This window comes from Felis catus, chromosome B2, assembly GCF_018350175.1.
Source record: "Felis catus isolate Fca126 chromosome B2, F.catus_Fca126_mat1.0, whole genome shotgun sequence".
In the NCBI taxonomy this organism is placed as follows: Eukaryota; Metazoa; Chordata; class Mammalia; order Carnivora; family Felidae; genus Felis; species Felis catus.
Window position 1 is genome coordinate 30,319,265 of NC_058372.1, and position 21,940 is coordinate 30,341,204.

Sequence of the window (21,940 nt, forward strand, 5' to 3'; positions counted from 1 at the left end):
CATTCTGATAACATATACAGGGTTCGTGCTTGCCACTCTCTACAATTGTATAAGCTAATTCCTTAATATTTATTAAGGCCTGAAATGATTATGGGGTTTCTGGAATTGGTTCTTCAATCTGATAAGATTTAAAGGCACTAATGACTTTATTTTAAGTAGTAAAAAGGGCACTTGACAATCCATGGCAATAGAGATACTCAGAATGTCACAACTAGATACTCTAATCAAATACTTATAAAAGGCAAAGTACATAGGTGACCATGTATTTGATATATTAGAACACTTTCATCAAACTAACAAACATAATAAGATTGACTGTTTGCTGCTAATTGTGTTAGACAAATTAAGGAAAGGAAAGGATGGGCTCAGGGATTCAACTTCCCAGCTCAAGGGCCACGTAAATCACCTGAAAATTTCTGTCTGCTCTGAAACAAAAATTCATCTTCTGTTGCCAGAGCTTAACTTTCCAAACACCAAACCTGCAGTCTCATCTCGCAAGTGGATAAATTACAAATTGAATTCCCAACCTGATATTATGTCTGCTGTTAAAGTGAGGGCATTTATTGGAAAGGAGTGGGATCCTGAAAATTGGAATAGGAACATATGGGCAGATCCTGATAACTAGAGACATTGAACTCCCAAATTCTGCACAGTCTTCTTTAACAGTAGAATCAGTCCTTTGACCCCCATCTGAGGAAGGTAACCCTGCTTTGCCTGTGGACACTGTAATGGCCTCCCCTGAGGTAGTCACCTTGTAAGACACTGCTGATTCCCCTCTCAGGACTGATTCCCACCCCTTGCTCATTTGCTTATAGACGTATAACTACACTCTAGTCCCAGCAGACCCTGAAAGGTAAGATTGATAATGTAAACCATTAGGAGTGAGCTTCACCCCAAAAGCACTGCATGATTTTTCTAATTTATACAGACAGAAATCCAGGCAACATGTGGGGCGCCTGGGTGGCTCAGTCAGTCGGTTGAGTGTCTGACTTCAGCTCAGGTCATGATCTCATGACCTGTGAGTTCAAGCCCCGTGACCAGCTCTGTGCTAACAGCTCAGAGCCTGAAGCCTGCTTCAGATTCTGTGTCTCTATCTCTCTCCGCTTCTCTCTCTTTCTCTCTCTCTCTCTCTAAAATAAATAAACCTTTAAAAATTAAAAAAAAAAAAGGAAAGAAAGAAAGAAGAAAGAAATCCAGGCAATATGTGTGGGAATGAACATTAGGGGTCTGGAGTTATGGTAGAAGAAATGTAAAGTTGGGTGAGTCTATAGTTATTGACATGAGCCCACTAGAAGAGATTCTGGACTCAATATTGTAGCTTAAGGAGATAGACAAGGTTCTAACAGGTTGTATTTTGGTTGACTGAAACATGGACCAAAATGTGGCCTACACTAAAGAAATTTGAAATGCCAGAATTGCCTTCATATAATGTAGAGGAAGATACCCAAAGGCTTAGGGAAATTAGAATGTTAGAATAGATTTGTCTTATAATACATGCTTATTCATGTTAAGAGGGTCCAGAGGACACATCTTTCACCATAAATGTAAGAAATCAATTTGTGAGGGGAACCCCAGCTTCCTTGAAGAACTCTGTGGTCACTCTTCTCTGTAGGTCAGGAATTACCATGAGAAGTACTACCCTGAACTGCGACTCTTTTTTTTTTTTTAATGTTTATTTATTTTTCAGAAAAAAAGACAAAGACAGAGCTCAGGTGGAGGAAGAGCAGAGAGAGAGAGAGAGAGAGAGAGAGAGAGAGACCCAGAATCTGAAGCAGGCTCCAGGCTCCAAGCTGTCAGCACAGAGCCCAATGTAGGGCTTGAACTCACAAACCTTGAGATCATGACCTGAGCCAAAGTCAGATGCTTAACCGACTGAGCCACCCAGGGGCCCCTGAACTGGGACTCCTAAAGGCAATGTAGATCATTGTAACCTGGGGTGGCAGGGTCCAAGAGGAGGCACTTAATCACCAAATGCAAGGTTGCCATAATGGACAGCATACTTAAAGCATTAATCACAATAGTCTGACTGGCAATGGCTAGTTGACCATGGATGATGTCCCTAAAATTTAAACAAATGGGCAATCTACTCAATCCTTATTTGATCTATATAAGCAGAAGTGTTCTAGATCTAGTGAGCAGAGTTCTAAATGGAATAACCCAAACAGAGAGCCTCCTCAGTCAATTCCCAGACTTGAGCCAGTTTATAGACCCAAGACCCTATGAACAAAATAGGGACTGAATCCACTTTATGAATGACACTGGTATATTGCAAAAAAATTATACTGTTAATCTTTGTCCCAGCTTTCCCTAAAGGAACCTATGGCATATTACTAGGGTGTCTATGCACTGGGGAAAAGGAAATAGATATTTGAGGGAAGACTAGACACTGGCTCTGAGCTGATACTAATTCCAGGAGACCCAAAACTGCACTGTGGGCTACCGGTCACAGTCTGGAGGTTAGGTGATTAATGAAGTTTTAGCTCAGGTCATTCTCACAGCAGGCCTTGTGAGTCTTGAACTTAGTCACTTCCCCCAACTCTGAAATACATAATCTGAATAGACCTACTCAGCAAGTGGAAGAACCCTCACATTCGTTCCTTGACCTGTGGAGTGGGGGATATTGTGGTAGGAAAGGCTAAGTGGAAGCCACTAGAAAGGCCTTTACCTAGGAAAAGAGTTAACCAAAAGCAATAGTGCATTCCTGGAGGGAATAAAGAGATTAGTGTCACCATCAAAGACATAAGGATGCAGAGGTAGTGTTTCTCACAACATCCCCTTTCAACTTGCCTATTTGGTATATGCAAAAAACAGATAAGTCTTGATGAATGGCAGTGGAGTATCATAAGTTTAATCAGGAGGGTGACCCCAATGAGGTGCTGTGCCAGATGTGGTTTCCTTGAGAAAATTAACATATTTCCTGTTACCTGGAGTGCAGCTATCAATCTGGCAAAAGCTTTTTTCTTCCATACTTGTTGATAAAGAATACAAGAAGCAGTTTGATTTCAACTAGCAAGACCAGCAACATACCTGCCCTGTCCTACTTCAGGGGTATATTAACTCTCCAGCCTTATGTCATAATTTAGTTTGCAGAAATCTTGATCACCTTTCCCTACGACAAGACATTCAATGGTACATTGCATTCATGACATTTTGCTTATTGGATCTAGTGATCAAGAAGTAGCAACTGTTACAGACTTGTTGGTAGGACATTTGTGTGTTAAAGGGTGGGAAATAAATCTGATAAGTTCAGGAGCCTTCCACCTAAATGAAATTTGTAGTGAGTCCAGTGTTCTGGGGCATGTTAACATACCTTTTCTAATGTGAAAGGTAAGTAGTTACATCTGACCCCTCCTACAGCCACAAAAGAGGCATAATGCCTAGTTGTCCACTTTGGATTTGGGGGTCAGCATATGCCTCATTTATGTGTGGTACTCTAGCTCATTTACTGAGTGATCTGAAAAACCGTTAGTTTTGAGCAGGGCCAAGAACAAGAGAACTACAGGTACAGGCTGGTTACAAGTTGCTTTGCCACTTGGACTATATGATCTTGCAGGTCCATGCATGCTTGAACTGTGACAGATATAGCTACTCTTTGGAGCCTTTGGCAGAGACCCCTATGTGTGAATAACAGTGTGCACACAGGATTTAGGGGCAAAGTTCTGCCATCAATTGAGAATAACTTGTCCCCCATCTGAATTGCCCATCATGAACTAGGTTTGTACAACTCACCAAACCATAAAGTTGGTTGTATATAGCAGCACTCCATCACCAAATATAATGGCATTGGGCTCAACCAGGCTCTGAAGACATGTGTAAATTATGTGAGGAAATGGATCAAATGTCCACTGCCCCAATTCCTTCTACATTTTTACCTAATCTCTCCCAGCCTGGATTTATGAATTCCCTGCACATGGTTGCCTAAGGAAGAGAAAAGTCAGGCTTGGTTTATAGATAGCTCTGCGTAGTACACAGGCACTACAAAAGTGAATAGCAGCATGACAGCCCCTTTCAAGGTCATCTCCTAAGGACAGTTGTGAGGGAAAATCTTCCCAGTAATGCAGCTGGTTGTACATTTTGTTTGGAAGGAGAGATTACCAGAAGTGTGATCGTATACCAATTCATAGGCTATGGCCAGTGCTTTGACTGGATGGACTTGAAAGGAACATGACTGAAAAGTTGGTGGCAAGAAGAACTGGGGAATAGGTGTGTGGACAGAATTCTCTGGGGACAAAAATGTAAAGATATTTATGTCCCATGCAAATGCCCATCAAAAGGTGACCTCAGAAAGGGATGATTTTAATAAAGTGGATAAGATGACTCATCCTATGGAAACCTATCAGCCTCTTTGCTTAATGGGCTCATGAACAAAGTGGCCATGATGACAGGGGTGGAGATTATACATAGGCTCAGCAACATAGATTTCTCCCCACTAATCTCAACCTAGTTACAGCCACTGATGAGTTCCCAATTCGCCAACAGCAGAGACCACCATTGAGTCCCTGATATGACAATATTCTCTGCGGTAATCATCCAGATACCTGTGGCACGTTAATTACATTGGACTTGCTTCCATTATGGAACATGCAACGTTTTGCTCTAACTAGAATAGACATTTTCTCTGGATATGTACTTGCCTTTGCCAATGATTCTGCCAAACAACATCTATGGACTACAGAATGCAATACCTACTATTATGGTATTCCACACAGCATTGCTCCTGCTGCAACTCATTTCCAGCAAATAAAGTATGGCAAGGTGTTCATGGGCATTCAATTCATTGGTTTTACCATGTTCTTCATTATTCTGAAGGAGCTGGCTTGATAGAATGGAGAATGACCTTTTGAAGACTCAGAGTGCCATCTAGGTGCTAATCCCTTGCAGATTTGGGGCAATGTTTTCCAGGGGGCTCTAAACAGAGTCCAATATATGCTGCCATTTCTCTCATAGCCAGGATTTACAGGTTCAGAAATCAAGGATGTGGAAATGGAAGTGACACCACTCACTATTTAGGGATCCACTAGCAACATTTTTGCTCCCTATCCACATGACCTTATGCTATGTGGCTTAGACGTATCAGTTCCAAAGAGAGGAATGCTTTCACTAGAAGACACAGCAATGATTCCATTGAAATGGAATTTAAGACTACCACCCACCCACTTTGGCTCATCATGCCTCTAAACACTCAAAGACAGTAATTATTGTACTGACTGGAGTGATTGATCATGATTATCAAGGGCAATTGAGCTGCTACTACACAGTGATGCTAAAAAAGAGTATGTCTAAAATAGAGAAGATAACTTAGGGCATCACTTAGTACTATCATGACCTCTAATTAAAGTCAATGGAAAACTATTCAGGCAGGACTATTAATGACCCAGACCTTTCAGGGATAAAGATTTGGGAGATACATCTATATCTATATCATCTATATCTATATCTATATCAGCTATATCTATGTTTATCAATATCTATATATAAAATATATAATATAAATATATTTCTATAAGATAAATATATATACTATTCAGTTTTTCTTTTTTTTTAATATGAAATTTATTGTCAAATTGGTTTCCATACAACACCCAGTGCTCATCCCAAAAGGTGCCCTTCTCAATGCCCATCACCCACTTTCCCCTCCCTCCCATCCCCCATAAACCCTCAATTTATTCTGTTTTTAAGTCTCTGTGGTTTGCTTCCTTCCCTTTCTAACTTTTTTTTTCCTTCCCCTCCCCCATGGTCTTCTGTTAAGTTTCTCAGGATCCACATAAGAGTGAAAACATATGGTATCTGTCTTTCTCTGTATGACTTATTTCACTCAGCATGATACTCTCCAGTTCCATCCACGTTGCTACAAAAGGCCATATTTCATTCTTTCTCATTGCCAAGTAGTATTCCATTGTGTATATAAACCACAATTTCTTTATCCATTGATCAGTTGATGGACATTTAGGCTCTTTCCGTAATTTGGCTATTGTTGAGAGTGCTGCTAGAAACATTGGGGTACAAGTGCCCCTATGCATCAGCACTCCTGTATCCCTTGGGTAAATTCCTAGCAGTGCTATTGCTGGGTCATAGGGTAGATCTATTTTTAATTTTTTGAGGAACCTCCACACTGTTTTCCAGAGTGGCTGCACCAGGTTGCATTCCCACCAACAGTGCAAGAGGGTTCCCGTTTCTCCACATCCTCTCCAGCATCTATAGTCTCCTGATTTGTTCATTTTAGCCACTCTGACTGCCATGAGGTGATATCTCGGTATGATTTTGATTTTTATTTCCCTGATACTATTCAGTTTTTCCAGGTAACTTGACTGATACATTGATATTTCTGGTATTCAGGTTCATCTACATATCAAGCTCTGAATTATTACATTGTAATACAAAGGGAAGAATCTTGCTCAGGACATCAGTAAGATTGTAGACTAGGCCCTATTCCTCCACAAAAATGTTTGAAACAATAAGTAGAGACTGACAAAAATAACTATATAGGAATTCTGGAAATTTCTCAAAGAGGTATAGCCACCAAGCAAACATCCAGTCAAGAAAAGTAACATTCAAAATGGTAGGAAATGTGACATTTTACTCATCTTTGTCCGACTCCCCCTCCAGGATGGCATGGGGCATTTGGGACAAAGAGCTTAATTCCCACTTTCTTTCTGCAGGCTGGAAGGAACAAAGTAGAACCTACTTTCAACATTCTAACCTCTTGGCTACCCAGGGAAGGGATTGTTCTTTGTCTCATCTGACTCAGAACTCACATACGGAAACCTAGTATAATATAGATCTCATGCTGGGAGCATCTGCAGAAGGTAATGATAAGTGCTAAAACCTGTGAAAGCTATAAGTGAAATGCAGACCCATGGATGCCTGGGACAAGAGATTATAGGCAGAGGAATACAATAGAACATCAATGGCTCAGGTTTCTTTCTTTTTTTTTTTTTAATCAGGTTTATTTTAACAAATCAAAGCACACCTAGTTAAAGGTCCAAAAACTCCCCACTGCAAGCAAGGAAGAACACCACAGAGAACTAACCTGGAGGAAAAAGCAGCCAAAACACAAGAGCACCCAGCATACACCAGAAACACTTCCTGAAGCACCAGCCCCTGGACAGTGTAATACCCCTTCTTAATATAGCATTACTCTCAGGAGCAGGAAACATAACAAGCTTTCATAACACACAGAAGACAGAAACATATACAAAATGTTGAGATGGAGGAATTGTCCCCAAAAGAAACATCAAAAAGAAATCACAACTATGGATTTACTCAAAACAGATACAAGCAATATATCTGAACAAGAATTTAGAACAACAATCATAAGAATACTAGCTGGGCTTGAAAGAAGCATAGAAGGCACCAGAGAAGCCCTTGCTGCAGAGACAAAAGACCTAACAACTAGCCAGGCCAAAATAAGAAAAAATGCTATAACTGAAATGCAAAACTGACTGTATATAATCACAACAAGGATGGAAGAAACAGAAAATGAATAGGTGACATAGAAGATAAAATTATGGTGGCCCCTGGGTATCTCAGCATCTGACTCTGGATTTTAGCTCAGGTCATGATCTCAGCGTCATGAGATGGAGTCCCGTGTGGGCCTCTGCACTGGTACATGCAACCTGTTTATGATTCTGTCTCTCTCCCTCTCTCTCTCTCTCTGCCCCACCCCCACTCATGCTCTCTCTCCCTCTCTTAAAAAAAATGGAAAATAATGAAACTGAAAAGAAGAGGGGAAGGAAACTGTTAGATCTCAAATGTATATTTAGGGAACTCACCGACTCCTTAAAGCACAATAATATCGATATCATAGGAGTTCCAGAAGAAAAGTGGGGGGAAAGGACAGAAGGTTTATTTGAACATATTATAGCTGAGAATTTCCCTAATCTGGGGAATGAAACAGGCATTCAAGGACAAGAGGCACAGAGAACCCCTTCAAAATCAACAAAAACAGGTCAACACTGAGACATATAGAAGTAAAACTTGCACAATACAAAGAAAACGAGAATTCTGAAAGCAGGTAGGGACAAAAGGTCCTTAACCTAAAAGGGTAGACACATAAGGTTAGCAGCAGACCACTAACTTGGCAGATAGAAGGGAAATGATATATTCAACGTGCTAAATGGGAAAAATATGCAGCCAAGAATACTTTATCGAGCAAGGCTATCATTCAGAATAGAAGGAGAGATAAATAGTTTCCAAGACAAGCAAAAATTAAAGGAGTTCATGAACACTAAACCAGCTCTGCAAGAAATATTAAAGGGGACTCTTTGAGAAGAAAAGAGAGACCAAAAGCAACAAAGACTATAAAGGAACAGAGACAATCTACAGGAACAACAACTTTACAGGTAATACAATGGCACCAAATCCATATCTATCACTGATTACTCTGAATGTAACTGGACTAAATGCTCCAATCAAAAGACATAGGATATCAGAATGGATTTTTAAAAAGATCCATCTATATGTTGCCAACAAGAGAGTCATTTTAGACCTAAAGACACCTACAGATTGAAAGTGAGGAAATGATGAACATCTATCATACTAATGGATTCCAAAAGAAAGCCAGAGTAGCCACACTGATATCAGACAAACTAGATTTTAAACCAAAGACTGTAACAAGAGATGAAGAAGGGCATTATATCATAATTAAGGGTCTATCCAACAAGAAGATCTAACAATTTCCAGGTACCTGGGAGGCTCAGTCGGCTGAGTGTCCGACTTCGGCTGAGGTCATGATATCACAGTTCGTGGGTTCAAGCTCCACATCAAGCTCTGTGCTTATAGCCCGGAGCCCAGAGCCTGGAGCCTGCTTCAAATTCTGTGTCTCCCTCTCTCTCTGCCCCTCCCTGCTCACATTCTCTCTCTTTCTCTCTCTCTCTCTCTCTCTCTCTCTCTCTCTCGAAAATAAACATTAAAAAAAATTTTTTTGAGATCTAACGATTGCAAAATTTATGCCCCTAATGTGAAAACAGCCAAATATATAAATCAATTAATAACAAATTTAAATGTTTATTTTATTTTAATATAAAGAGAGAGAGAAAGCACAAGCGAGGGGGAAGAAGCAGAGAGAGAGGAGAGAGATAGAATCCCAAGCAGGTTCCACGCCATCAGCATGGAACCCAATGCAGGGTTTGATCTCACAAACCATGAGATCATGACCTGAGCCGAAATCAAGAGTCAGACACTCAACTGACTGAGCCACCCAGGCACCCTCAATTAATAAAAATCTTAAAGAAGCCCACTAATAGTAATATAATAATAGTAGGGGACTTTCACACCCCACTTGTAGCAATGGACAGATAACCTAAACAGAAGATCAACAAGGAAAAAATGGATTTATAACAGCACTATCAACAATAGCCAAAGTATGGAAAGAGCCTAAATGTCCATCAATGGATGAAGGGATAAAGAAGACATGGTATATATATATATATATATATATATATATATATATATACACACACAATGGAGTGGTGTATATATATACAATGGAGTATTACTTGGCAATCAAAAAGAATGAAATATTGCCATTTGCAACTGGGTGGATGGAACTAGAGGGTATTATGCTAAGCGAAATTAGTCAGTCAGGGAAAGACAAATATCATATGACTTCACTCATATGAGAATTTTAAGACACAGAATAGATGAACATAAGGGAAGGGAAGCAAAAATAATATAAAAACAAGGAGGGAGACAAAACATAAAAGACTCTTAAATATGGAGAACAAACAGAGGGTTACTGGAGGGATTGTGGCGGGGGGGGGGGTGGCTAAATGGGTAAGGGGCATTAAGGAATATACTCCTGAAAACATTGTTGCACTATATGCTAACTCACTTGCATGTAAATTAAAAAAATAAATTAAAAAAAAAAAGAAACAAAAACACAGTGAGATATCATACCTGTCAGAATGGCTCAAATAAAAAAGACAGGAAATAACAAGTGTTGGTGAGGATGTGGGGAAAAAGGAACCCTTGTACACTGTTGGTGGGAATGTAAGCTGGTACAACCATTGTGGAAAAATTAAAAATAGGAATATCATATGATCCAATAATTCCACTACTGGGTATTTACCTGAAAAAGCAAAAACGCTAATTCAAAGGGATACATGCACTCCTATATTTATTGTAGCATTATTTACAATAGCTAAGATATGGAAACAGCCTAAGTGTCCATCAATGGATGAATGAATAAGGAAGATGTGGAGTATACATGCAGTGGAATATTACTTAGCCATAAAATTGTGAAATCTTGCCATTTTGGCAACATGGATGGACTTATGTTAAGTGAAATAAGTCAGGCAGAAAAAGAAAAATACCATATGATTTCACTTACCTGTGAAATCTAAAAAACAGAACAAATGAAGAAACACAAACAAAAGTAGAAACAGACTCATAGAGAACAAATTGATGGTTGTCAGAGGGAGGTAAGTGGGGGAAGGGCAAAATGGGTGAAGGGGAACTGTGAGGTACAGGCTTTTATTTAAGTCACAGGGGTGAAAACTACAGCTCAGAGAATATAGTCAGTGGTATTGTTATAGCATTGTATGATAACAGATGGTAGCTATACATTGTGGTGAGCATAGCATCACGTAGAGTTGTCAAATCACTATGTTGTACACATGAAACTAATGTTACAGTGTGTGTCAACTATACTGCAATTAAAAAAGACCACATTACTGAAAATGGAACCTCATTAACTTCTTAATAATAACTATATTTGGGGCGCCTGGGTGGCTCAGTCAGTTAAGCGTCCGACTTTGGCTCAGGTCATGATCTCGCGGTTTGTGAATTTGAGCCCCACATCAGGCTCTGTGCTGACGACTCAGAGCATGGAGCCTGCTTCAGATTCTGTGTCTCTCCATCCCTCGGCCCCTCCCCTGCTCATGCTCTGTGCCTCTCTGTCTCTCAATAATAAATAAACGTTAAAAAAATTTTTTTAAATAATGATAATAACTAGTATTTACCTGACCAGGACAGGTGCTAGGAAGCAAGTCCATCTAAACTAAAGCTATTTGTAGTCTGTGAGCCAACGCTAGTCTATACCAGTCTACAATGTTTTGTTACCAGCCCACCATGAGAACTGGAGAGTGAGAGTAAACTGGAAAGCTCTACAAAGGTTTCCTTATAAGCAAAATATAAGGATTTATATTATTCCCTTGAGTCTACTAAACAATTTGCTGATCAGCTATTTGTAGACCACATTTGAGTAGAACTATCTTTAAACTAAGAAACTAGATTTAAAAAAAAAAAAGCTTTTTGGAGGTGTTACGTAAAAACTGATAAATGTTAGGGCCACCTGGGTGGCTCAGTTGGTTGAGTGTACCACTTCGGCTCAAGTCATGGTATCATGGCTCATGAGTTTGAGCCCCTCCTCGGGCTCACTGCTGTCAGTTGCAGAGCCCACTTCAGATACCCTGTCCCACTTCTATCTCTGCCCTTCCCCCGCTTGTGCACGCTCTCTCTCTCTCTCTCTCTCTTTCAAAAATAAATAAACAACAACAAAAAAAAAACTGGATAAATGTTAGGGATCCTTTCCTTAGAAATATATCCAAGTATGAGGAAGTATAAAAAATTAATATAAAATGTCAGTGCACAGACTGGATCTTTAAAATCTAGTAAGAACAAACACAGGGAAAAGACATTTTGAGTAGTCACTTCACCGGCCTACAATGCCACTCCACTTATTTGTAAGTATAAACTGGTGTAGACAAGAGCTGGATCCTATAACAGACTATCAGGTTGTCATTCCCACCAAAACCACCTCCATGACCACCACCAAAGTTTCCAGAACCACTTCGATCTCCTTGCTGGATGAAGCACCAGCCATCTCTTGCTTAGATAGAGCTTTCCTTACTTCACAGTTGTGACCATTCGCAGTATGGTGTTGTAGACAATCTTCTCTACTGAGTCATGGTCATCAAACATTACAAAAGCAAAGTCTCTCTTTTTGCCACTGCCTCGGTCAGTCATGATTCCAATCACTTCAATTTTCCCATACTGTTCAAAATAATCTCTTACATGATGTCCTTCAGTATCTTCTTTAATGCCACTGACAAAAATCTTTTTCACAGTTAAGTGAGCACCAGGTCTTTGAGAGTCTTCTCTGGAGACAGCCTTCTTTGGTTCTACAACTCTTACATCCAACTTGTGTGGTCTTGCATTCATGGCTGCATCCACCTTCTCCACAGTGGCATATGTGACAAACCCAAAGCCTCAGGAGCTCTTGGTGTTTGGATCTCTCATAACCACACAGTCTATAAGTGTTCCCCATTGCTCAAAATAAGAGCAGGAATGGGCACAATCCTTTAAGGAAACAAAGAAAAAAAATCAAAAATTCAAAGATGGGAGCTGAGGGCCTAACCCAAGCCTGACCTTAGGCTGACCTGGCCACATAAACTATCTCTGTCCTGGACACAGCACAGGCCTGGGTGATGTCCCAGTCCCTGTCATCACAGATCCTGGTGGGACAAAGTTCCACTGAAGAGACAAGGACAAAGGAGCAGAGAAAATGACTCTGCTTAGGAGTGACCATGTCAAAGCCCAAAATGCACTGAGCACCAACTGGTCACAGTCCCATCCATGCTGGTGCCTCACAGCCTCTCCTGTAACCACATGCAACAGACGAAGCACAGCAAACATGTGTATTCTGGAAGGTTCTCAGTGCTTCCATTTATTTCTGTTCTCAAATTTAAGGAATCATCTCTTCTAAATAACCCATAAAGCAACCCCCCATGATAAGAATGTGGAAAAAAAAAAACCAAATTTATATTCATATTCTTATTTTCAATATAAAAAATGTTGCAACTCAGTGCAATGTGAAGTTAAGACAGAGATAGAGACATCTAGTCCTGCCTCTGCTAGAACAAGAAAGTAGATTAGAAAGGGGCAAAGGTTGGGGCGCCTGGGTGGCGCAGTCGGTTAAGCGTCCGACTTCAGCCAGGTCAAGATCTCGTGGTCCGTGAGTTCGAGCCCCGCATCGGGCTCTGGGCTGACGGCTCAGAGCCTGGAGCCTGTTTCCGATTCTGTGTCTCCCTCTCTCTCTGCCCCTCGCCCGTTCATGCTCTGTCTCTCTCTGTCCCAAAAATAAATAAACGTTGAAAAAAAAATTATAAATAAAAAAAAAATAAAAAGAAAGGGGCAAAGGTCAATGTGGGGAGGTGTTGTGGTGGGCAGCGTGTTGGGCCAGTCTCTCCATCTCCTCTCATTATGCTAAGTCACATTCAGACACACTTTGCAGAAAGAAAGTGCAGTCAGAGATTCCTGAAGTCACAATGGGGAGTGGGATTAAGAACTAACCTTGTATTACTTAGTCCCCCACAAGGTGGCTGGCTCACACTGTGAAAGAAAATAATCATGAACAAATTCAAGTCAGTCGCTTTAAGTGGTGACATTATGAGCAGCCCACCATGTGCTCAAAATGTCCCACTCAAAGAATCCCCATAACCCAGTTGTGTCCCCTCTGCTCAACCCCACACTTCAGGTCTCTCAGGGCCTTACCTTTAGGAGTTGTGAGAGACACATCAGAGCCCTGGGCACTGTCATCACCTGGGGTAGAACAAACAGGACATGATCAGAGCCACGGGAGATGAGACTAAAGGAGGAGCTATGGTGGGGGGTGAGCTCCCCATGGGGTCCTGTCTACACTATCGCAGGGTTTCAGGGATCACCCCCTCCATACTTACATGCAGCAAGAGAGTAGCTCAGTCCTTTTCCTCCTGTAGGAAGAAGACATCATGACAGAGGTCAGGGAGAAAGCCACGATGACCTAAAGGAATCTCCCTAGTCCTGGATCCCAGGAAAGTTTCCAGAACTCTTAACCATACCCAAGGCAGGATCAAGAAACATAAGAAAAGTACATGTGTGTGGACCAGACCAACTGCACTTCTGGAGTCTGTCCTCAGCAGGGGAATTCCCTTCTGTCCTATGACTGTTGGGAATCAGGTCCCCATCATCAGATTCCTTAGGGTGAAAATTTGCCCTTCACTTTCACATGTGATTTACTAAAAGTGTGAGTGTTAGCAGTCAGCTCCAGAGTGAGCAAGCACATGCATGTGGATGGTACTTCCTATTAACAAAGCAGGACAATCTGCCACCGGGACTTGAAACCCTGCAGTGGAGTCAGAAAACTCAGATCCTCCCACCTCTTCCCTACCTGGGCTCTTCTTCCTCCAGATCGCAATGCCAGATCACAGCTCCAAGGAGAACCAGACCAGCAATGATGCCCATGATGGGGATGGAGGGCTGAGAAGTGACTTTGGGAAGGGGAAGGAAGGCGAGGGCCCTGACCCCAGGCATCAGCCCCCACCCTGCTGGAGTTCTCCACAAGGGCTCCTGATTCCTCTGAGAAGAGGGTCTATGTCCAGGTCTCCCCCTTTATCCTGTCTCAGCATGAGGGGCTTAGGCAGCTCCACCATGCTGCCTGTGGCACATGTATCTCTGCTCCTCTCCAAAAGGCACCACCATAGCTTCCCCCTTCTGGAAGGTCCCATCCCCCAAAAGTCTGGTGTCCACAAGCGCTGTGTCCGGGTGTGGTCTTCCCTGTCATGCTGCCAGGTCAGAGTGATCTCTGCAGGGTAGCCCAAGGCCCAGAACCTCAGGGTCACCTCATGTCAGAGGTGGGGTGGTAGGTCATGTGTGTCTTTGGGGAATCTGAGAAAAAGGTTCAGAAAATTAAAAAAATTTTGCTTTGGTCATAGGTCACACCAGCAGCACTCATGTGACTATCCTGAGAATGGATGTGGCAACTGAAGTGGGGGAAGGGAGCACAAAACCCAGATGCCAGCCTGGACACAGGGACCTGAGATCATTTCTTATGCCTTGAAAAGTTCTAGGATGAAGACAAGACAGGACAGACTAGGAGGCTACAGCTCTCTGAGGGAAGAAAGGGATTTCTGGTTCTGATCTGGGTGGAAGCAGAGTGACTCAGAAAAGTTCAAACACATAGTACATGGGGCAGAGAACAAGGCCTGAGAGAGAAAGTCCCCCGCAATTCTTAAAGCTGCTAACAGAGAATCAGAGGGTATTGCTAGTTGGTTATTGCAGGGATGGATGGTTTCTTCCTCCATCCCTGGGGGACTGGATCCCTTAATTGTTTCTGAGAGAAGAGCTGGGCCTCTAGGCTAGTTAGTCACTCTTCTGGCAGAGGATCTGAACTGCCAAGGCTTAATCCCTCGACTCCTGACCTATGGTATTCGGGCATCTATTCCATTTTCCTCCCTTCTTCCGGGGAGCACAGCCCTAGTCTCTGGAGAGATCGCAGAAGTGCTGAGGTGACCCTCCCAACTGCGCGCTGCAACCTCTCCTTCCCTTTCTCCAGGTACCTGCGGAGCCTATACCACGCATGCACGTGACCTCCAGGTAGTTCCTCTGATGCTCCGCCACACTGGCCGCCTGCCACTTGTGGCAGGTGACCTGTGTGTGTCCGCCACGGTTCAGGAACACAGGTCCTCATTCAGGCACAGTTGTAGGCGAACTGCCAATGTCTACTGAGCAGGGGTCCATAAGAACCCACGAACCCACCGGGCAACCATAGGTCACCTGGAAGGTGAGACCCTGGCCATGCCCCCAAAGTCAGCCCTGCACATAGTCCCACTCCCTTGAAGCACCCCCTGCCTGCCTGCCTCAATGATGGGGGGTGGTGATTGGTCACAACCAGTTTCCAATTCAACAGTGGAGGAATCCCTGCGGGGTCTCCCTGGGTGGAGGGTCAGGGTTGGATTCTGAGGCCTCCAGAGGAAGCTCCAATCCAGAGTCTAGAGAAGACGCTGTCCTGCCCATGGGAGATAGGGAGACTCGTGACCTGCGATCCACTCAGCTTCGTTCACTGGCCTCACTCTGGTTGTAGTGATTTTAGTTAGCCCCTTGGTGTAGAAATGTGTCTAAAAATATTGCAATCAGACTCATAAAGCTCCTAAGTTGTTGTACTTTCTAAATATATATATATATATATATATATATATATATATATATATATATACACACACACATATATATATATGTATTTGTGTATATATGTATTTGTGTATATATATATATATATATATATATATATATATAGTGTATATATGTATTTGTGTGTGTGTATATATATATATATATAGTGTATATATATATTTGTGTCTCTTTTATGGTTGTATTTTTTTTTAAGTTTTAATTTAGGGGCGCCTGTGTAGCTCACTCGGTTAAGCATCCAACTTCAGCTCAGGTCATTATCTTGTAGCTTGTGAGTTCAAGCCCCAGGTCGGCTAAGTGCTGACAGCTCAGCGCCTGGAGACTGCTTTGGATTCTGTGTCTTTCTCTTTCTCTCCCCATCTCACACTCTGTCTCTCTCTCTCAAAAATAAATAAACATTAAAAAAATTTTTTTAAGTTTTAAATTCTACTTAGTTAATATACTGTGTAATATTAGTTTCCAGTGTACAATACAGTGATTGAACAGTTCCATACATCACTCTGTGCTCATCACAAGTGTAATTCTTAATCCCCACGAACTATTTTACCCATCCCCCCACCCGCTTCCCCTCTGGTAACCATCAGTCTGTTCTGTATAGTTAACAGTCTATTTCTTTGTTTCTCTCTCTCGCCCTTTTTCTCTTTGTTATTGATTTAACTCATATGTGAAATTTAAAAGACAAAACAAAGAAGCAAAGGGGGAATAAAATAGAGGATTCATAGTTGTGTTTTTATTTTTTATTAGATTTTTTTAAATGTTTTATTTATTTTTGAGACAGAGAGACAGAGACAGAGACAGAGGTGCAAGCAGCGGAGGGGCAGAGAGAGAGGGAGACACAGGATCCGAAGCAGGCTCCAGGTTCTGAGGTTCAGCACAGAGCCTGACTCAGGGCTAGAACTCATGAAACTCAAGATCATGACCTGAGCTGAAGTCAGATGCTTCACCAACTGAGCCACCCAGGTGCGTCTTAGTTGTATTTTACTTTTAAGATTTATTTTAATTTTAGAGACAGTGCTTGCACGAGTTGGGGAGGGGGCAGAGGGAAAGAGAGAATATTTTTGTTGTTGTTTATTTATTTTGAGAGAGAAAGTGAGTGGGGGAGAGGCAGAGAGAGAGAGACACAGAGAATTCCAAATGGGTCTTTCATATATGGCCTTTATGATGTTGAAGTATGTTCCTCCTATCCCTGTTTTCTGGAGGGTTTTTATCAAGAAAGGATGGTGTATTTTGTCAAATGCTTTTTCTGCATCTATTGAGATCATATTGTTCTTTGCTTTTATTAATGAGTGTATCACCTTGATGGATTTGCAAATATTGAACCAGCCCTGCAGCCCAGGAATAAGTTCCACTGGGTCATCGTGAATAATTCTTTTAATGTACTGTTGAATTCAATTTGCTAGTGTTTTGTTGAAAATTTTTGCATCCAGTTTCATCAGGGATATTGGTCTATAATTCTCCTTTTTAGTGGGGTCTTTGTCTGGTTTTGGAATTAAGGTAATGCTAAGCTTGTAGAATGAGTTTGGAAGTTTTCCTTTCATTTCTATTTTTTGGAACAGTTTGAGAAGAATAGGTATTAACTCTTCTTTAAATGTTTGGTAAAATTCCCCTGGGAAGCTATCTGGCCCTGGACTGTTGTTTGTTGGGAAATTTTTGATTACTGACTCAATGTATTTGCTAATTATGCATCTGTTCAAATTTTCTACTTCTTCTTGTTTCAGTTTTTGCAGGTTGTATGTTTCTAGGAATTTATCCATTTCTTTCATATTTCCCAGTTTGTTGGCATATAATTGTTCATAATATTCTCTTATAATTGTTTGCATTTCCGTGGTGTTGGTTGTTATCTCTCCTCTTTCATTCACAATTTTATTTATTTGGGTTATATCTCTTCTTTTTGATTAGTGTAGCTAAGGGGTTATCAATTTTATTAATTTTTTGAATAACCAGCTTAGTTTCATTGATCTGTTTCTGTTATTTTGTTGTTGTTTTATTTTGTTTTGTTTGTTTCTATATTGTTTATTTCTGCTCTAGTCTTTATTATTTCCCTTCTGCTGGCTTTAGGCTTTGCTTTCTGTTCCTTTTCTAACTCCTTTAGGTATAAGATTAGGTTGGGTATTTGAGGCTTTTCTTTCTTCTTGAGGAAGACCTGTGTTGCAATATACTTTCCTCTTAGGACTACTTTGGTTTATAGCATGTGCCCCTTCAAAACAGCACACCTGTATCCCTTGGATAAATACCTAGTAGTGCAATTGCTGAGTCGTAGGATAGTTCTATTTTTGATTTTTTGAGGAACCTCCATACTCTTTTCCAGAGTGGCTGCACCAGTTTGCATTCCCAACAGCAGTGCAAAAGAGATCCTCTTTCTCTGCATCTTTGCCAACATCTGTTGTTGCCTGAGTTGTTAATGTTGGCCATTCTGACAGGTGTGAGGTGATATCTCATTGTGGTTTTGATTTGCGTTTCCCTGATGAGTAGCGATTTTGAACATCTTTTCATTTGTGTGTTGGCTATTTGCCTGCTTCAATGGGAAAATGTCTATTCAAATCCTCTGCCCATTTTTTTAAATTTTCTTAATGTTTAGTTACTTTTTGAGAGAGAGAGAGAGAGAGAGAGAGAAAGAGAGAGAGAGTGCAGGTTGGGGAGGGGCAGAGAGAGAAGAAGACACAGAATCTGAAGCAGGCTCCAAGCTCTGAGCTGTCAGCACAGAACTCAACGCGGGGCTCTAACTCCTGAACCATGAGATCATGACCTGAACTGAAGTTGGATGCTTAACTGACTGAGCCACTCAGATGCCCCATCTTCTGCCCATTTTTTAATCATATTGTTTGGGAGGTTTGATGTTAAACAGTATGCGTTAATTATATCTTTGGGGTATTAACCCCTTATCAGATATATAATTTGCAAGAGAAGGAGTTAAGATGGGAGAGGAGTAGGGGCAACCCTAAGCTTACCTTATCCCTTGAACACAGCTAGATAAAGATCAAATCATTCTGAACACCCAAGAAATTAATCTAAAGACTACACAACCAGAGGCAGAAAAACAGCACATCATGGAAGATAGGAGCTATGGAAAGTTGATGGGGTGGGGGGAGAATTTCAGGTGCTGTAGAGGGGAGAGAGTACTGGTCACGAAGAGAGGAGCCAGACAGAGAGAGAGAGAGAAAGCATGCGCAGGGGATTGCACAAGAAAAACACTTCCCGGGGCGCCTGGGTGGCGCAGTCGGTTAAGCGTCCGACTTCAGCCAGGTCACCATCTCGCGGTCCGTGAGTTCGAGCCCCGCGTCGGGCTCTGGGCTGATGGCTCAGAGCCTGGAGCCTGTTTCCGATTCTGTGTCTCCCTCTCTCTCTGCCCCTCCCCCGTTCATGCTCTGTCTCTCTCTGTCCCAAAAATAAATAAACGTTGAAAAAAAAAAAGAAAAAGAAAGAAAAACACTTCCCCAAAACCAAAGGAGAGGGGCTTACTATTGCAAGTTTTTACAAGCAGTGGAGCTCAAATTCTGAGGTTTTAGAAATCTGCACCATCACTGGGGCCTTGCCTGGCAGGCTCAGTAGTGCTCTGGAAGGGAAGGAGGGTGGAGACTCAGGAGCAGACAGTGTAGTCTGAGGATCCCTTGGATCGCTCAGGTTGAAACAGTTGCCTTTCTAGTGTATTTGGGAGTAGTGGCATGGCATCTCCAAGGACAAAAGAACTAGCACCACCAAAGTGCTGCCCTGTTCACTAGCATAGGAACAAAGACACCGGTTGAAGGCAGCAAACCTTGGTACCAGCTTTTTGCTGCACTTTACCATAAACGCCAAACCTCTGTGCATTCATGCAACTGTTTTCTGGACAAACCAGCACAGATCACAGTGTGGCAAGATCCTCCCTCAGAGGCTCAGTATGAGTCTGAGCTGTACAGATCCTTAAAATCTGGAGTTTTGAAACCCAGCTGCATGCCTGAGATGAAACATGGGAGTACTGTGCAGCCTGGTAGACAGCTTAGACACAGACAGGGTGAAGGCAGAGATCTGATGGAAACCAGGGACACAAGAGGGGTCATTGTGTGCTTTTCTGTGGGGGCTTCCTGAAGACTGGCAGGCGTGAACTCCCTGCTCCCTGGAGGAGAGAACAGAACGATGCCATCCCCCCCCACCAGCACTGACTGACTTCAGTGAGCAACACAGTACCCCCCATTGAAGGCTTACACAAAGCCCCATCCCCCTGTGTCCTGCAGGTGCATTTCCACGAAGGGCATGTCCACCAGAGAATCAGTGCAGCAGGCCCCTCCCCCAGAATACCAGCACAAACCCCTGGCACGCACCAAGTCTATGATCATAGAGTGCTTCAAAGATTCAGCTCTAGGGGAAACAGGATCTAGCTTCTTCTACCAAGCAGACCAAAACATACCTGGTTAAAATTTGCCACACAGTGGACAAGGTCCAAACACCCCACACACAGGCAAGAAGAAGCTCTGCAGAGGACTGACTTGAGGGAAGGAACAGCCAAAACACAACAGCAGAATGCACAATCTGAAACACCTCCTGAAGCACCAGGCCCAAGACGGTATAAGACCTCTTCTTAATATAGCCACTATTCTCAGGAGCAGGAATATAACAGACTTTCCTAACATTCACACAAAAAAGAAGTGACCTAGAAAAAATGACAAGATGGAGGGATTCACCCCAAAAGAAAGAACAGGGAGAAGTAATGGCCAGGGGTTTAATGAAAACTGATATAAGATGCCTGAACTAGAATTGAAAACAACAATCATAAAGATACTAGCTGGCCTTGAAAAAGCATAGAAAACACTAGACAGTCCCTTACTGAAGAGATAAAATAACTAAAAACTACTCAGGCCAAAATAAAAAGTACTATACCTGATATGCAAAATTGACTGGACACAATTACAACAAGGATGGATGAAGCAGAGGAAAAAAATCAGTGATATAGAAGAAAAATTATGGAAAATAATGAAGCTGAAAAGAAGAGGTAAAGACAAGTATTAGATCATGAATGTAGACTTAGGGAACTCAGTGATCCCTTAAGATGTATTAATATTGGTATCATAGGAGTCCCTGAAGAAGAACAGAATGAAAGGGGGGAGAAGGTTTATTTGAGCAATGATAGCTGAAAAGTTCCCTAATCTGGGGAAGAAAACAGACATCAAAATTCAAGAAGCACAGAGAACTCCCATCAAAATGAATAAAAGCTGGCCCACACCAAGACATATCATAGTCAAATTCACAAAATACACAGACAAGAAAAGAATCCTGAAAGCAGCAATAGAAAAAAGTCATTAACCTACAAGAAAAGACAAATCAGATTTGCAGTAGGTCTGTTCACAGAAACTTGGCAGGCCAGAAGGGAGTGCCATGATATATTCAAGGTGCTGAATGGGGAAAACATGCAGCCAAGAATACTTTATCCAGCAAGGCTGTCATTCAGAATAGGAGAGATAAACAGATTCTCAGACAAACAAAATCTAAAGGAGTTTGTGATCACTAAACCAGCCCTGCAAGACATGTTAAAGGGGAAAGAGGATGCTTTGAGTGGGAAAGAAAGACCAAAAGCAACAAAGGCTAGAAAGGAACAGAGAACATCACCAGAAACACCGTATGGCAGTGGCTAAGTTCATATCTATCAATAATTACTCTGAATATAAGTGGACTAAATGTACCAATCGAAAAACATAGGGTATCAGAATGGATAAAAAATACAAGATCCATCTATATGCTACCTACAAGAGACTCATTTTAGACCTAAAGACACCTACAAATTGAAACTGAGGAGATGGAGAACCATCTATCATGTTAACAGACATCAAAAGAAAGCCAGAGTAGCTGTACTTATATCAGACAAACTAGATTTTAAAACAAAAATTGTAACAAGAGATGAAGAAGGGCACTATATCATAATTAAAGGGTCTATCCATCAAGAAGATCTAATAATTATAAATATTATGCCCCCTAACTTGGAATACCCAAATATATAAATCAATTAATACTAACCATTGAA

The 21,940-nt window shown here is 41.7% G+C and overlaps 1 protein-coding gene across 6 annotated transcripts in view; it reads right to left on the minus strand.

Annotated features, from left to right (window-relative positions):
• Positions 1 to 10,457: 10,457 nt before the first annotated feature.
• The window catches only part of LOC101099296 (patr class I histocompatibility antigen, A-2 alpha chain-like), a 32,422-nt gene continuing 20,939 nt past the window's right edge, over positions 10,458 to 21,940 (minus strand). For all 6 annotated transcript variants that reach the window (XM_019830336.3, XM_019830338.3, XM_019830343.3 and 3 more), the window contains 4 exons: positions 13,680 to 13,712; positions 13,495 to 13,542; positions 13,294 to 13,332; positions 10,458 to 12,300 (listed from right to left, as the gene is read on the minus strand). Coding sequence is in view for 1 of the 6 variants with exons in the window: in XM_019830338.3 (XP_019685897.1) it covers positions 13,539 to 13,542; positions 13,680 to 13,712 (37 nt within the window). In the remaining 5 variants the exon portion in view is untranslated. The remainder of the gene's footprint in view (positions 12,301 to 13,293; positions 13,333 to 13,494; positions 13,543 to 13,679; positions 13,713 to 21,940) is intronic.